This window comes from Physella acuta, unplaced genomic scaffold (genome assembly GCF_028476545.2).
Source record: "Physella acuta isolate Inbredline_101_S28 unplaced genomic scaffold, ASM2847654v3 ptg000461l, whole genome shotgun sequence".
Classification (NCBI taxonomy): domain Eukaryota; kingdom Metazoa; phylum Mollusca; class Gastropoda; family Physidae; genus Physella; species Physella acuta.
The window spans coordinates 26,955-44,095 of record NW_026731980.1 but is presented as its reverse complement, the minus strand read 5'-3'; the positions used below and the strand labels follow the sequence as shown (position 1 = coordinate 44,095).

The 17,141-nt window shown below is 33.9% G+C and overlaps 1 protein-coding gene across 1 annotated transcript; it reads left to right on the top strand.

Moving 5' to 3' along the window:
* The first annotated feature begins 818 nt into the window (after positions 1–818).
* Positions 819–1,506, top strand: LOC131943540 (ficolin-1-like). The gene has a single exon (XM_059303717.1). It carries the CDS (start codon positions 918–920, stop codon positions 1,479–1,481), a length of 564 nt encoding a protein of 187 aa, XP_059159700.1. The 5' UTR covers positions 819–917; the 3' UTR covers positions 1,482–1,506.
* Positions 1,507–17,141: the final 15,635 nt, after the last annotated feature.

Here is a 17,141-nt window from a genome sequence, read left to right as displayed (position 1 = left end):
AGTTACCATAACAACAGAGCAGCCAGGATCAAAGCAATGTTGACTGCTTAAAAGATTTGTTGACATAAGAAAAAATGGTTTTCAAACTCTTCTCTGCACATTTGAAACTAATGAATTGCTTGCACGGCAAGAATATTTTTGACAGTTTGTAACTGTATGGTTTGAAGGGACAAATTGAAATTTTGGTCTAAAATGTCACTTCTGCCCCACTTCTTATTTGTCTCATTTCTCAAAACTCTACCCCATATGTATGTATATGTATTATATATATATATATATATATATATATATATATATATATATATATATATATATATATATATATATATATATGAAGAGTTTATTTTCAAAATGCAATATATCCAAAATGTTGGTTTTGAGAAAATCGCACTTTTCTCCTGCACAAAGCCATTTTACAATATGATATAACTGTTTTTCAAAAATAGAAATAAAAAAAAATTTTGCGCCGTGAAGATTAAAATTAAGTTTTCCTAATAGTAACTGAGTAGCTTTACAATATGGGCACGTTATCTCATTTTTTTTTCAAAAATGGCGTTTATCGCGTTTTGAAAATAAACTCTTCATATATATAAATAAATATATATATATATATATATATATATATATATATATATATATATATATATATATATATATATATATATATATATTTATATATATATATATATATATTTATTTATTTATTTATTTATATATATATATATATATATATATATATATATATATATATATATATATATATATATATATATATATATATATATATATATATATATATCCTTTCAACAGAACAGAACTCCATAGAGAGAAAAAAGACAAGTGTTCTCTACGACCCAGTGAATTATAGAACATGTAAGGACGTAAGCTCTACAGCAGGCAGCCGACCACTGCTGCGGATGCCCAACGGTCTTGTCGTCATGTGCGACACAGAGACAGATGGCGGTGGCTGGACAATTTTTCAGCGTCGCGTCACCTTTGTCGTGGACTTTTATCGGAACTGGGAGGACTACAAAAACGGGTTCGGAGACTTCGACGCTGGTGACTTTTACCTCGGCAACGAAAACATTCACTGTATGACTGTAAACAAAACGTACGAGCTACGGATCGACATGAAGTATCTGGGGAATAGCTACTACGCTGGTTACACAGGCTTTCTTCTGTACTCAGAAGCCGATTTCTACAAGATATCCTTCAGCGGGTTCTATGGGAACACGAGCGATTCCTTCGGTGCAATGAACAACAACAAACCTTTCGGCACGTACGACAAGGCTTACGATAAGGCAAGTTTAAACTGTGCCACGACCTACCGCGCAGCTTGGTGGTTTGGTGGTTGTCATTCGGCGCTTCTTAACGGTAACTACGGCAACACTGAATACAGCAAGGGGGTCGAATGGTTGGCCATTACTTACTACTACAGCAGTCTGAATTTCACTGAAATGAAAATTAGGCCTCGTGTGTAGGTCATAGCCAGTTGATTGTGATAGAACCTGGACAGCATAACTGATGTATGTTTTAGAGATTCGGGCGTTTTTTGCGTACTCTAAATTTGTTAGATGGAACGCTTATTTAAGTTTGATGACGCATCCCATTAAACCTTAATGCATCACCATCTTACTCACATTTACTTTCAACACGTGACAATTGGGAGTAAATGGGAGGGGGGGGGGGGGAGGGAAAAACGTGTGCTCTTGATGTGACCTTAGTTTATTCATTAGTATAGCACCTCTGTCTTGTTTTGCACGGTATGCGACGCGTGCATATAACGCATGGTAAGGACGCCGTGATTGTATAAGCGTGCATGGTTATGCGTTTGTGTGTGTGTGTGTGTGTGTGTGTGTCTGTTTGTGTTGATTACATTTTTTAAAATATTTTTTCTTGACGTTTTCTTCACATGGGCTTTGATGTGTTGTAATTTCAAGTAATTTTCATTAATTAAATCAATTACTCTAGCACTTGTTTATATTTGTCGCCAACCCAATTTAATCGAACATGCCTAATTATAAAATAAGTCGATGAAGGCTTTCCGTAGTAAAACATTACACAATTAAATCATGCCTAACTATTTTTAAATTAGCTCAGTTTAACTCAAATAGACTGCATGTGTGAAAAATACTACTAAAAAACTTACTTTTTAATATATGTAGAGGGGGTGGAAGCAGGCGTTGTAACTGAAATATAAATATAAACAGAAAGTGATATTTCAACGCCAAGGGTAGACAAAGGTACAGAATATAGTCCGAGTAAAGACAGAACAGTCAAAACCCAACGGAATCCGAACCTACCATTCCACAAGGTACTAAATCGGCGAGGCTGACTATAGAGTGTCAGAAAATAATGACAGTATTTAATGTTCTCTTCATTTTCATAAATTAATTTTAAATATTCTTTTGATGTTTTCAGTACAAAATATAGTAATTGATGTTTATTTTAAAACTTGTAAAATTGTTTAAATTATAAATGAAAATTAACATACAAAAAAAACTATTATGTTCAGATATCTCAAAATATTAAACTAAACTAACTTAATTGCTAATTTGGTGTATCTTGGCTTTTATATAGGCATTAATTCAAAATTAATTTTAAATAAACCGGGAGCGATCTCCCCTAAACTTTCTCGAATATTCTTATATAACTTGAAATATAGACATGATTTTTAATTACTTAAACTTTTAAAAATAGAATAGAATCTCATAGAAAAAAGAATTGCGCACCAAACGAACGCCAAAACAAAATGTGCATAATAGTGCGCAATATTATTCGTACTTTACAAATTTACATGCGTTTTTTGAGAAATCGAAAATAACGTAAATTAGTACTTCCGGTCAACGGAAACTACTCAAAATTTGACAGATGGTAGAAAATTAGATCTTTTACTTACAAGTGAAATTTCATTTATCTATCTGAAATAGTACTCAAGTTATAGGCTTTTGAAAAATTCAAAGAAGAAAAAGTACCACTTCCGGTTATTGGAAATCGCTCAAAAGTTGATCAGGGTCTAAAATACTTATATATACTTGATAAAATACTTATATATGAATATTCATCAACATAGCTGTAACGGTACTCAAGTTATCGTGTTTACACACAGACAGACAGACACACAGACACACAGACATACGGACAAGATTGCAAAATTATGTTTTTCCGTATTAGTGAGGTGTAAAATGTCGAGATTTGTAAACAAATCTCGATTTTTTTTGCACGATTACAAGACTTTATCTATACGAGAAAGTAAAAAAAAGCATTTGAACAACTTAATTTTAAAATGGTTATTTTTAAAAAAACTTTTATTTAGTTTTGATGCGATCTCAAAAGAAATGTTATTCAAACAAAACCAATATTTGATTATGGATATTGTTAGTTCGTCATTTTATTAGAGCTTTTGAGTTATTTAAACAGAAATTTAACTTAGAATAAAGCGCTTACAGATGGGTTTTCGTTTGTCTGGCATTCTACTGTCGTACAAATTTCACTTTAAACTATATAAATCGTCACTTTAGTATCTATTGAATACCTTTACTAATATTTAGGAAGCATTATTACATAAAAGCTTGTTATTAAAACGTTTGTTTAAAATGTTTTAAATTTACATGGCTAAAAACCATGCACACGTGCAGAACGTGAAGACGCGTGTCTAATAGTATGGAATAATGTGATGAGACAGCCTACTAATTTGGACACAATTGTAATTAATTCATAAAATATTAATCAGGCTACCAATTAAGTCAAATGTAATGTCATGTTGCATTGTCTTTATGTCTTGACCCACGTGCCAATGTTCAAACAAATCTGCCATTTACAAGTGTTCGAAATTTCGTTCGGGCGTTTCCATCTAGACTGACGACTGACGACAGACAGAGGAAGTAAGTTAGATAAAAGCTTGTAAAAAGAAATGAAGGCAATAATAAAAGCTAAAACGACAGTCAAACCATAAAAGTTGTATTACAGCTAGGGTAAGATTGGCGTGGTCTGGTCAGAAAAGCTTATGGCTGCTAACCAGAAAGGGCCCTAATTCGAACCATTGGGCAGATGAGACTTGCTAGCTATCGACAGCAACACATCTAGTATAAAAAATCCAAATTTAAACAATTGCTGCCTTGTAATTAACTTTGGATAAACACGCGAAAAGAAGAAAGATAATTGTAAAACATTTAGTATAATCTAGCATCAATAGAATTCAACAAGTAGGAGGGTCTGCGCTACTTTCGAACAGGAATAAAAATTAGTCAAATAAGTGTTCTACTGTCTCGTGAACTGAGTCGCAGGCAGGATGAGCAGTTAAAGCAGTAACAAAATTGAAGTAGCTAGTAATAGGGAAGTGTAATACAAGTATATACTCAAGTCTGATGACCACTTGTCTTGAGGGGTTTACAGCCGGCAAATAAACATGCAGGTTCGATGACTAATCAACAATTCAAGAAATAACTTCAAGAGAGAGAGAGAGAGAGAGAGAGAGAGAGAGAGAGAGAGAGAGAGAGAGAGAGAGAGAGAGAGAGAGAGAGAGAGAGAGAGAGAGAGAGAGAGAAGTGCACGCAAGGGCTTTTATATATTAGGACTCTGAAACATCTATATATATAATTCTCTTCTGGGAGACGCTAGAAAACAAGCTGTAAGCGAGCTCCCTACCACCCCACCCCTACATGGTCTGGTGAGCTGTGGTTCACGCTAAATGTTTACATTCGTAGAGCCGGGTAGTGACGGCTATTAGGGGCAGATAATTTAGTTTGAAACGATTTTAAACTTAGGGGAAGTAACTAAGAGGAGGCTGCTTTCAAGGGGGGAGGGTGTAGGCAGGGCTTGGGGGAAAGGAGGGTGGGGGTAGTATCGTTCATAACGACCTACTGATAGTGTTTTAAAGCAAATATTTTCAGTGGCAGCATTGGTACTGTCGAATTCACAAATTATGAATTACTGAAAAGTAGAAAATAAAACAATTAAATAGCAGCATATGATATGCCGCGGTTCGGCTCGTAATACATAATTGTGTTGGGGGAAACCCGTTTCAACATAAATATCAAGAACGAAAAAATAAAACACAAGTTTACACAATAAATGAGTACACTATAGATCTCTGTGCGTCTGCTGTGTTATTGACCTAAAAATTGTGGTGGTGTTTGTGTCGTCTGGAGCACCCAAGCGTGTCGCCGTCCCTCTAAACGACAGCCTAAACAACGTTGCTTTACATTAGTAGATCATGCAGTGATACGCGGAGTTGAAAACGTGAATTATTTACCTGACATCTCTCGGTGGCCACTCATCACGATCTTCAGCTTTTGATACAATCAGAATTGTTTACAAAGAAACTTAAACAATCTTTTGGTTTTTAGATTTCAGAAATGCTAATAACGAATAACGCTCATAGAAAGCATAGAAGCGCCCTTGCTTATTAACACGTTTTTCTTAACTCGGCATGCAGGCTATTTTCGCCTAACAATTTCAGATGCAATCATAAAAACTAGCAATTAGAGACCTAAATTAGCTTAATTAAATTACGCCCCTAGGACCCTAAAATTGAGGAAATGATTTCTCAAAAAACGCATGTAAATTTATAAAGTACTAATAATATCCCGCACTTTTATACACATTTTATTAGGCGTTCACTCGGTGTGGGACGGAGTGGTCTAGCGGTAGAGAGCTAGATTGCTAACACCAGTGGAACCGCAACTGAACTGTTGATGTAGTTTTTTTTGCATGCTCTTCGGTGAGCGATTTTACCTGTGTCCCATGTTATGTGACATGGGATTTTGGGTAGTTCGTGCCTAGCCGTGTCAGTCAGACCCAAGGCTGCTGTCTGTGGACACGGAGGGTGGCGGCACCTAGAGGTAGATCATGACAATGTAGACCTAATGAAGGTAATATTATGTTTTATATCACTGTACTACTCCTACTAGTGCTGCATGTTGCAGACTAGGGATGGAGCATCTTCGTTAGATTACTTTCTGTATTATTCCTGCTAGTCCCGCATGTTGCGCACTAGTTAGGTGTTAAGTATTTATTTAAGTAGTTCTTATTGTGCTACTTATTGCTACTTATTGGCAGTAACATATTTTAGTGCACCCGTGTATGTTTGTAGCCTACACGTGCGTGGTATTACCAGTAATGTAACCTTTTGTTTACATTTGTTTTAGGGCTACAGTTTTATTATTTCATTATTCATCTTTAATCGTTGTTTAATCGTCGCCTGTTTTCTACTGTTGTTCTACATGGCTCGATGTACTGTAGAATAAATTCAATTAGTGGACAACAGCGTCGGTTCAGTATGTCCTAAATCTCAGAGTCAGCCCTTTTAACCGGAACCGGATACAACCCAGGCGGCGACACTTCCGGTAAGCAGGCGCTAAACGGCGGGTTTAAGCGTGTAGCGCTGCCAGCGGCGCCACCGCGTGGTTACCAGTTCTAGGAGAGAGCCACGCCCCTGGTGCTAGCTACACAGTTACCAGTGTTTCTTCCAGACTTTTTTCTCCGGGGGGGGGGGGGCACTTGAAATTTTCGGGGGGGGGGGGGCCGGTAAAATTTCTTCGGGGGGGGGGGGGGCGGACACTGTTAAAAGTATATATTTTCTATATAAATAATATAAATTTCATTTCGTTCGGGGGGGGGGGGGGGCGGTAAAAAAATTTCGAAGAGATGCCTGGAAGAAACTCTGACAGTTACCAGAGAATCTCACGAGCATCACACAGATCGTCAACCTTGACAGAAGTTTATATGTCTCCAGTGCCTGATTTAATGGAAAATCTGCCATTTTTTGCATCCATCTCAAAACTTCAACTATGATTTCTCCAAATTTACTCTGTTTCGTTCATCGTGTACAATCATGTATTATGTGTGTGTAAAATCATGAACCATTTGTATTAAGTGACGTTGGATTATATTTCAGAAACCTATTAAAATTACCAATGCCAATTACATTAGTAAATTAACAAATTACAAATGCTATATGCCCCAGCTCAATTTTCATTACGTACAAGTTGTTTTACATTTGAAAGCATAAAATTGCATATCATAAATATCAACGTCACTTATCATTGAAGCAAAATTTATTGTAAATAAAAGCAAAAATTTTCCTAAACGAACTCAAACTACTGAGTGATAAAACAATATTAGTATTTTAAATTAACAAAAAATGTATCAAACTATTTGCTAATTAAAAGTATTAATGTTTACATTGGTTTTGTATTGAATGTGAACATCTTATATCATTTACAAATAAAAAATAAACAACCAAGAGCTGGTAAAATGTAGATTTACCTTGGTAGGACTCAGTGTCAATGGCTGTCAACGCGAATGTATTTACAACATGTTTACCCCTGTAGATTCTAAACTACGTTTAGAAACTCAACTAAAACATTTGTAGTACCGTGTACGTTATGGACAAAGTTTAAAATCCTGCATTCTATAGAGTGCTTGAATCATAATTGCCAAATTATTTTCTTCTGTGCCAAACTAAAAAAAAATACAATGTGTAAAAAAAGCTAATGCGTTTATTCCAGACATCAAAGAAAGTCTATTTTTTAAATCGGGAACACGACAAAGTGAATAAAAATATATAGTTTTGCCTAGAACTTTGTTGGCTAACAAAACAATTAAGTATTTTACGCAAAAAGAAATAAAGACCACACAGGGTTAACCACAAATATTAATTTTAAAATATTTTAAAGTCAGTTCCATATTCATGCAATACTAGTGTATATCTATCACGTATAACAATATGAAAGCGAAAAACCAACTTGATCCCCTCAATATTTATGATTTTAAAATCATGCTACAGTTTGAATAATTTTTATTTCAGGGGCATTGCGTAATTCTTATACCTGGCGTCGATAGTTGAGATTCTTATAATTTTATCATCCACTACAATGTTTTTAAAACGAAGGCAGAGCTATCAATTTGTCCACCTTTTCGAATTTTTAGCATGAAAAAAACATGTGTATATATAAGTTTCTTATTTATTTTTTACAATCCTACATTTATTTCGTCAATTAGAAAAACAAAAAAATCTAACGCCAGAACGACCTTTAAAAGCCTCGTTAGAATTCGGTACTCGACACTGGCTTCCGATAATATGGCTCGAAACAAAAAATAAGTATCAAATGAGTCATGAGCTCACGTATGCATCCGGAGCATTGCGCACGCCAGGTGCAAAGTGTACTGCAAGAGAAAAAAAAAACGTTTTAATAACAAGCTATTATGTAATAATGCACTATAAAGGAGAAAATAAAGTATAGACTACTATTTAAATAACTATTTAAATAAACCGGGAGTGATCTCCCCTAAACTTTCTCGAATATTCTAATATAACACTACGGGGGATGGCAACTCGGGATATAGACTTCTAGACATGATTTTTAATCCATTTTAAATACTCAAATTTTTTAAAATAGAATATAATCTCGTAGAAAAAAGAAATGCACACCAAGTGAACGCTAAATAAAGATGTGCATAATAGTGCGCAATATTATTAGTACTTTATAAATTTACATGCGTTTTTGAGAAATCGGAAGTAGCGTAAATAAGTACTTCCAATAAACGGAAATTACTCAAAATGTAACAGAAGGTAGAGAATTAGATCTTTTACTTACATGTGAAATTTCATTTATCTATCTGAAATAGTACTCAAGTTATAGGCTTTTGAAAATTTCAAAGTAGAAAAAGTACCACTTCCGGTTGTCGGAAATCGCTCAAAAGTTGATACGGATCTACGATTTTGATATAATACTTATATATGAAATTTCATCAACCTAGCTGTAACGGTACTTAAGTTATCGTGTTTACATACAGACACACAGACACACAGACACACAGACACACAGACACACACACACACAGACATACGGACAAGATTGCAAAATTATGTTGCACGATTACAATACTTTCTCTATACTACGTATATACGAGAAAGTAAAAAGCGTGGGTCACTTTAGTATCTGTTGGATACCTTTACTAATATTTAAGAAGACACCCACGCTTTTCTTTATAGTAATTTAAAAAAGTACTAGACTTACCCGGTTATCCCTTGGATAACTTTGGGTTTCGGGGGTCATCCATAAATGACATCACGTCTGTCACTTATCATCACAAAATAACAAGACCCCCACATCCAAAAAGACGTTTTTTTTTATCTTTTATAAACACCGATTTCGGCTGAGCATAGGTCTGACCACACTATCCCTTCATATACTGACGTCACATGTGACTTACTCATCTCTACTTCACCTACCCAGCGTCCAGCCAAGTCTCAAACAAAATGTTTTTATCGTTAAAAAAACGATTCCGGCCTAGCATGTCTCTGACCACACTATCCTTCATATGCTTAGGACAGAGAAACAGATGAACTCCAATTCACCTGCCCTGTATCCCGCCAAGTTCAGATCGGCAACTTTATCATTCACATCTAAAAAAAAAACAAATTGAATTTTTGTTTTAACATTGACGTGATGTGTCTAGAACCTGTGCCACCCGCATATCTAGACTCTTGACGTCACTGATGTTTTTTTGTGCTATATAATAATACGTCGATTAACGCGCATAGGCCCTATCTCTAGATCTAGATCTAAGTCTAGTAACTTTCAAATTAAATTTTATCTTAAATTAGCCAATTCAATAGCTAAACAAAGATTATATAAAATAATAAAGGTCTGAAATAGTTTAGTATATAGAAACTCATTATTATCTAAATCTAGATAGAATTATCTATATTCTACGACTGGTTTGCTTAAGTCTAGTTTTTGCGTAGCTCTTGCTAGATCTAGATTAGACCTATTCTAGATCTAGATAGATAAATCACAAAGATTTACATAAAGTATTGAAGGACTAAAGTAGTTTAATAAGGAAACTCAAAAATGTATTATGATTTCAAAATGGATTGTATTTTTAAGTAATTAATCTTTGGTTTCACCTAGAATCTAGATCTAGATCTATAAATAACTTTCTTAGACAGATTGTAAAGCTAGAGAAATTTATTGTAAAACTAAATGAAAAAGACAGTTAAAAATTTATATAAGTGTTGGAACGTAATAAAAACAGCTAACGGACGTATTTTTAAAGTTATAGCCGACAGAAAATTAGCTTTATAACGCGTTAAAGATCTGAATCAGATACGAAATATTTTATTGGAGCCGCCATTTAATTGTACTAAAAAGTAAACAAATCATGTGACGTCACTATTCACTCAAAGTAAAGTCGTTTTTCTAAACTGTTAAAATTAATGTGGTTAATCTACCAATGAATAAATCAATAAATTAATTAACGTCTTTAAATAAATTTGTGATTAACAGTCTGTCTGAAAACAAAACTTGTTCTCTACCTACATACTATTTTACAGCCCTACACTTAGAGCAGATATTCTCCATTAGCCAATCAGACAAATAGAAAAAACAAACAAAAAAAAAACAAACAAATAAATATTCAAACATGTAAACAAACTTGATTTTTAGTAGTATATAGATTGTATAAATTATTTTTTACTTTTTAGTGCATTATTACATAAAAGCTTGTTATTAAAACGTTTTATTAATCACACCCTCTCCGCTAACTAAAAAATTATACAAAATACACATTTGACACAAAACCTTTGACATTGGTAGCTAAGTAATAATAAGCTGAAGTAACATCACCTAAGTTAATGACCTATAACATAAGTATAAACAACTAGTTCCGTACTGATCGGATAAAAATAAATAACAGGTTATCTCCCATATGGTAAACTCTACTAAGGACCTCTGCCACAAGTCAATAGTTATAAAAAATATATGTATCAATTTACAAAACTAGTACAATGGTTTAATTTAAGAAGGCAAAAATTAACCACAGGTTACATCTACATATTTTTATTACACTATTGCTATTGCTGTTGCTGTTGCTGTTGCTATTGCGGTTGCTGTTGCTGTTTCTATTGCTGTTGCTATTGCTGTTGCTGTTACTATTGCTATAGCTATGGCTATCGCTATGGCTATCGCTATCGCTATCGCTATTGCTATTGCTATTGCTATTGCTATTAAAGGTTTTTTACCTATATGAATTCAAAACGAACTCATCTTTTATTGAGCGAAAACATGTTTTAATTAAAGCTATTTCTGTACAAAAAAATTTCTGCTTTTTCACGTTTTAACTAGAAAAAAATATAAACGGCGTGCATCTTAATGATTCGTAAAAAAATACATTATCATAATACGTTATTGTATTTGCACTAAAACAGATTTTCTTCCCGCATCTCTTCGGGGGGTGGGGTGGGGGGGGGGGGGGGGTGAAAGGGGGGGGAGGTTGGTTAGTGGCTGTCGGTGGGGCTCAACCCCCACGATAAGTTGAGAACTGTAAAGTTAGGTTGACAAAATTTCATATATTAGTATTATATCCAATTTGCAGTTCTGTAACAACTTTTCAGGGATTTCCATTAACCGGAAATGGAATTTATTCTACTTTCTGTTTTTTAAAAGCCTAGAACTTAAGTACTGTTTCAGTTTGACGAAATTTTAGGTAAATGTAGAAGGTGTATTTCTTTTTTTTTTTTTTTTTTTTTGACAAATTGTGAGTAATTTCCGTTGACCGGAAGTAGTACTTTACCATATTTATGATATCTCGAAAAACGCGAATAAATTTAATTCTAACTTGATTGCTCTGTATTTCGTCCACCATATTCAGAATCTTGCGAACAAAATTTGGAGCTATTTTGAGATTTTCACCCAGGTCAAGACTCGACGACCATGTATTGTGACATAAAATGTTACTTAATTAGATGATTAGTTTACTCTTTACTCTGTACACAAACACTAACACACACTTACTTTCATTTTTATTTGATAGATTATAACAAGTTTCGAGTGATTAGATTTTGTAAGTTGTGCCTTTTAAAATACTTCTATGATTCTTTTTACCAGAGATTGCATTTGAAACTCAAGTTTGTTATAAATAAAAATGATGTTACTAGATTAAAATAATTTACTTCACTATCTATAAACTTCTTAACAGTATTTCAGATTAAACATCATGGCAACTCATTTTGTCACTGACAATAAATGTGAAAATATGTCAATGTGGCAAGACAACCCTCTCTTGGTTATTTTTTTCTCGTTTGGTAGTTCTTATGGTTTCCAATTTTCATTTCCGTCTCTTATGTTCAATTATATACAATGAGTACATTTAAAAAAAAATTAAACATATAATTTATACAACAATTAAATAATCACACCAAAATCATGAAATTTCTCAGATACTGAAATCTTTTATTTAAAATTGTATGAACACTTAAAGCAGCTAGATTGAAGCAGCGTGCCGGGATGGTTGTGGGGTTGAGGTTAGAATTTCACTATTTAGGGCTTCATATATAGATGAACTTTTAAAGTAGAGTTTCTAGACTTACATGCATATGCTAAATATTTTAAGAATAATAAAAAAATGATTGAAAGTAAAGAATAATTAAATATACAAAGTCACTGTTAACTACAAAAACGAACACGCCATTTTTTGTACTGCAAAAAAAAACAAAAAACAAAAAAAAACAACGTACACTGAAGTTATTAAATGTAACATAAGAGAAGTAGTACAGACGCCAGATTTAATATATTACTTCACTTTGTTTAGGCTTTAGCTCATGCAAAACGAATTTTAAATAAAATCGATACCATGGTTTTTTTCCTTCCGGATATGAAAGATGTGTAAAAAAAACTCTATTAAATCCCTCCAACTCTCACCATCAGTCATTAAGCGACATCACAATATGTGCATTAGTGTTTACAATCTAATATTTCTACTAACAAAGAAATATAAACAAATAAGTGTTGGAAACCCTCTTTCATAAAAAGAAAACGATAGAAAGAATGTTAGCTCATTAATTTCTTTAAGAGAGGATTAGAGCAAAATATGAATAGAAAACTTGCTATTATTTATAATATAAAGCAATGAAGATAACGTTTACTAAATCATTATTTGCCAAAAACTTGTTTACAGTCTAAAAATACAAACAACATTGTTTAATATGAATTAAAATTAGGATAATTTTCATAACAAATCAATACAAAATATAATATAGTAGTATCCAAAAAAATGAGACTTTGTAAAATCAACTTGATAATTGTTGTTTCACTAGTCTCACCCCCCTCCACATTCGCTTTCTCACACACAATCATAACATGCACACTCGGTGACTATTGTATAATAATATGATTAATAAAGAATATAGCTTTGATGAGATATATACCTACACATTAAAATTTGATTTGCAATTTTCCAAAGTGGTGTGTCATCCTAATCCAATTAGGTGGGCAGTCCATTTAGTTCTGTTAATTCTTAAATGTTGCAATTGGTGTCATCCTCCTCCCCTTATGTGTAGATGCATAATTTTGTGAAAACAGTTACTTAGTCATTCTAAAAGAGCATATAATTCAAGCGGGGAAAAAGATTGTTTTCATAAAAAGGTTTTTATTCAATGTGGTATTACTCTCATTACGGTCGTGATTGATATATCAGTAATACCGCTCAATACTCAACAAACCTTTTTTTTTATAGTTGTGCAAAAATTTCAGTTAGTGTCAAATCTCCCCCTACCCACCTCCCATTCGTTAATTCTCAACTAAACTTTAACAAAAAGTTAAGAAAGTGTATTCCCAAGGTGATATCTTTAAATCGTGCAGAGATAAAAGTAGGCTAAGATGATTATCTATAGTCGGTTATTAATTCAGATAGATGTAGCTTTATGCGCTCTACAGTTAACAAGTTTACGTCATGTCATCGTTCCCCCTTCCGCCATAACGTGTATCTAATACTTCAAGTAGGTCTCCATCTTCAAGTCCTAACCCGTCAGGTGTTTGATCAGATTGTATTCGATTCAACTCAAACACTAACTTCATCGGGGTTATATCCTGCTTGTATTGATCACAAAAAGCTCTTAATAATTTTCCAATCGGTTCGTGTCTATTTAGCAGCGCTGTTATACATTTCCCTTGTTGGTCTTTGCAACGTAATTCAATTTTGGTTGGATCTTTCGGACGTCTAGAACCTTTTTCTTGAGCTTCTTTGATGGTTTCTGGGTTAATACAAACAACAAATTTTAATTTTCAATGTGAATGCAACACCAATCAAACACATTTTTGTATATGGAAAAATCTCTTTAAAAAAATAATAACATAATAATAAAATAATAATAATAAAAAAATAACTGACGGAAAATGATCTCAGGACAAATGATCTCAGGACAAATGATCTCAATGACAAATGATCTCATGGACAAAAGATACCAGGACAAAATATATCAGGACAAATGATATTATATATATATATATATATTTATATGACAAGCGTTCGAACAAACAAACGCAAACAAGGAAACATGGTAAAGCGCGAAAAACATCGTATTACCAATGATTATATTTTATAATGTTCATTTAGTCAAGTCTAGCAACACCATACAGCCTACTTTTACTGACTTTGTATACTAAATCCTGATCCCCTACTGATCATTTTCAAGTTAGTGTCGCTTTTTATGTTCATAGTCGCGTGACCTTGATTTCTAAAACTGAGTTATTTAAATGTAAACAATGCCTGCGCTTGGATCATAAATATTGGGACACTGGTTTACCTACACTACCGCATGAAAACCTTAAGTATACGTTAATCACTCACCGAAATAACGAGATAGAACACACTTCGGTGACCGCCCATGTGTCAGGAACGTAGAGGGGCGCTCTCGGGAAGCCCCCGATTACACTACCGCATAAGCGCCTGGGTGCTCGCAGGGGAACCCTTGGCGCTTTGGGCCGTGCAATATACGGGGCGCAGGCAGTTGCGCCTGTTGAAGATTTAACGCTAAATATAGTAGTATCCCTTAACCGCTATATAGGACGCACGATTAACGGATGCCAAGTGCTAACATTGCCGCTCTGGAACTCTGGGTGCGAAATTATGTATTGACGAAAATCGCACCCTCCCGGGCGCCGCTAATATAAAATTTTAATTATTTTGTTTACAGAAACCTTCTCGGAAGTATTCTCATCAACTCTTTAAAGTTTTATAGCACTCGGATGAAAGGTGTCGAAGCACATCTGACTTTCATTTTTCTCTAATATGCCGTATATAGAGCAGAACCGTACCCTCCCGGGACGCCACCCTTGCGAAATAAAAAAAAATAGATTGTTTTACAGAAACCTCCCCTGGAGTGTTCTAATCAGCTCCCCAAAGTTTCATTCATCAGAGTGAATGATGCAACTTGTTAGCGTTACTAATGATGTATTATTAGATGCTCGATCTCAATTTCTGATTGGATCTTCTAAAAATAGATGCTAATTGCATCATTCGTAAAGTGACGAAACTCTACAGGATGGTTCCTAGATTTATAAAATTTATTTTTTCAACATTCGCAAGATGACGAAACTGTATAGAAGGATTTCCTCGCCTTACAAGGTAATTTTGAGAAGTGTGACTTTATTTTTAGATTTGAGTCATCCACATAAAGTGTGTGTGTATAGTGAACAATCGCACCCTCCCGTGGCGCTGCCCGTACGAAATTTTAAAAAATATTTTTTACAGAACGCTTCCCTAGAATGTTCTCATGAATTCATCACAGTTTCATGTCTATCGGATGAACTGTTTCAAACCAAAATCGACTTTTATTTTTTATATACCGTACCTAGATAAAAATCGCAACCTTCCGTAGCACCGCTCTTGCAAAATTAAAAATAAAGTTTATTTTTTTACAGAACCCTTTCCTAGATTGTTTTAACCAACTCCCCAACAATTGATGGAGATCGGATGAACGGCGAGAAACCGCAATCGACTTTTATTTTTATATACCGTACATATAGAAAAAAAAATTTCGCGCCCTGCCGTGGCGCCACTCCTGCGAATTTGATTTTTTTTTCCAGAAATATTCACAAAAACTTCCCAAAGTTTCATGGCAATATGATGAGAGGTGTAGTAATGCATAAGAGACAGACACACAGACATATATTGCTTTATATATATATATATATATATATATATATATATATATATATATATATATATATATATATATATATATATATATATATGTATATATATATATGTATATATATATATATGTAGATAGATAGATAGATAAAATGATAATATTCAATTTTATTTTGCGTTGGAACATATTATAAATCATATCAAAACATAATATACCTTTTAGTTGTTGAATCTCATTCTGAAGTTCCAGCTCTCGTTTGGCTTGCATATCTGCTAAGGACTTTTGAATGGTCTGAATTTGTTGAGTGTGAACAGCTTTTAAACTTTCTATGTTTGCTTGTAGATTCTTATAACTTTCTTCTTTCAGAGCTTTCAAATGTCGATCAAAGTCGTCTTTTGTGCGCTTTTCGCGCTCTTTGGCAGCTTTTTCATTCAATCTCATTTGCTCCAGTATCTCTGTTTTTTCAGCTTGAGTTGCATTTATCAGCTTTTCTGAGAGTTTATTTTTTTCTTCTGCTTGCACGCGTCTCATTGTTTCTTTTTCTAATTGATGCTGTTTAACAAGTTCTGTTCTGATTTTGATACTATTTCTCTTCTCTTCTGCAGTTTTCTTTACCTCAGCCATAAACAACTCTACTTTATTTAGATATTTCTTTAAATGATTTAGTTCTCCCGTCTTATTGTCTGCATCTTCAATTAGTTTGAAAAGATGTTGGACTTTGCCACTGATGTTCTCTAAATCTGAATCAATGGCTTCTAGTTTCTCCTCTGTGATTTCTAATCGACTCAGTTCATCGATCATTAGATCCGTTTCTTTTATTATCTTTTGCTGTAACTTTGGTGCTTTGGCTTTAACAATTAACTTCTCTCTTTTTATTTTGAAATCTTCAAACAAGCTGTTCGTGTACCTGACTTCGCGATTTTTCAATTCTTTAACCTTTTGCAAGAGTTCTATAACCTGGTCGCGTTTCATTTTGTCGTCTTCCGTACAATTTCGAAATAAAACACATCTGTAATTGCATTCGTTCAGCAGATGTTTTAGGGGTCCTTCTTGCAGGCTAAGCCAATCACAAAAGCTTGCGAATTTATTTTGGCGTACATGAATATCAAAACAATCACCATAAGTCATAATAACTATACAGTAATCGCGTATTATTTCATCTCCAAAAATATTTTTGAGCATACAGATGGAATCTTGTTCT

Excerpts from the sequence above, each read along its gene's own strand:
- LOC131943540 (XM_059303717.1), top strand. The coding sequence starts at position 918 with ATGCCCAACGGTCTTGTCGTCATGTGCGACACAGAGACAGATGGCGGT.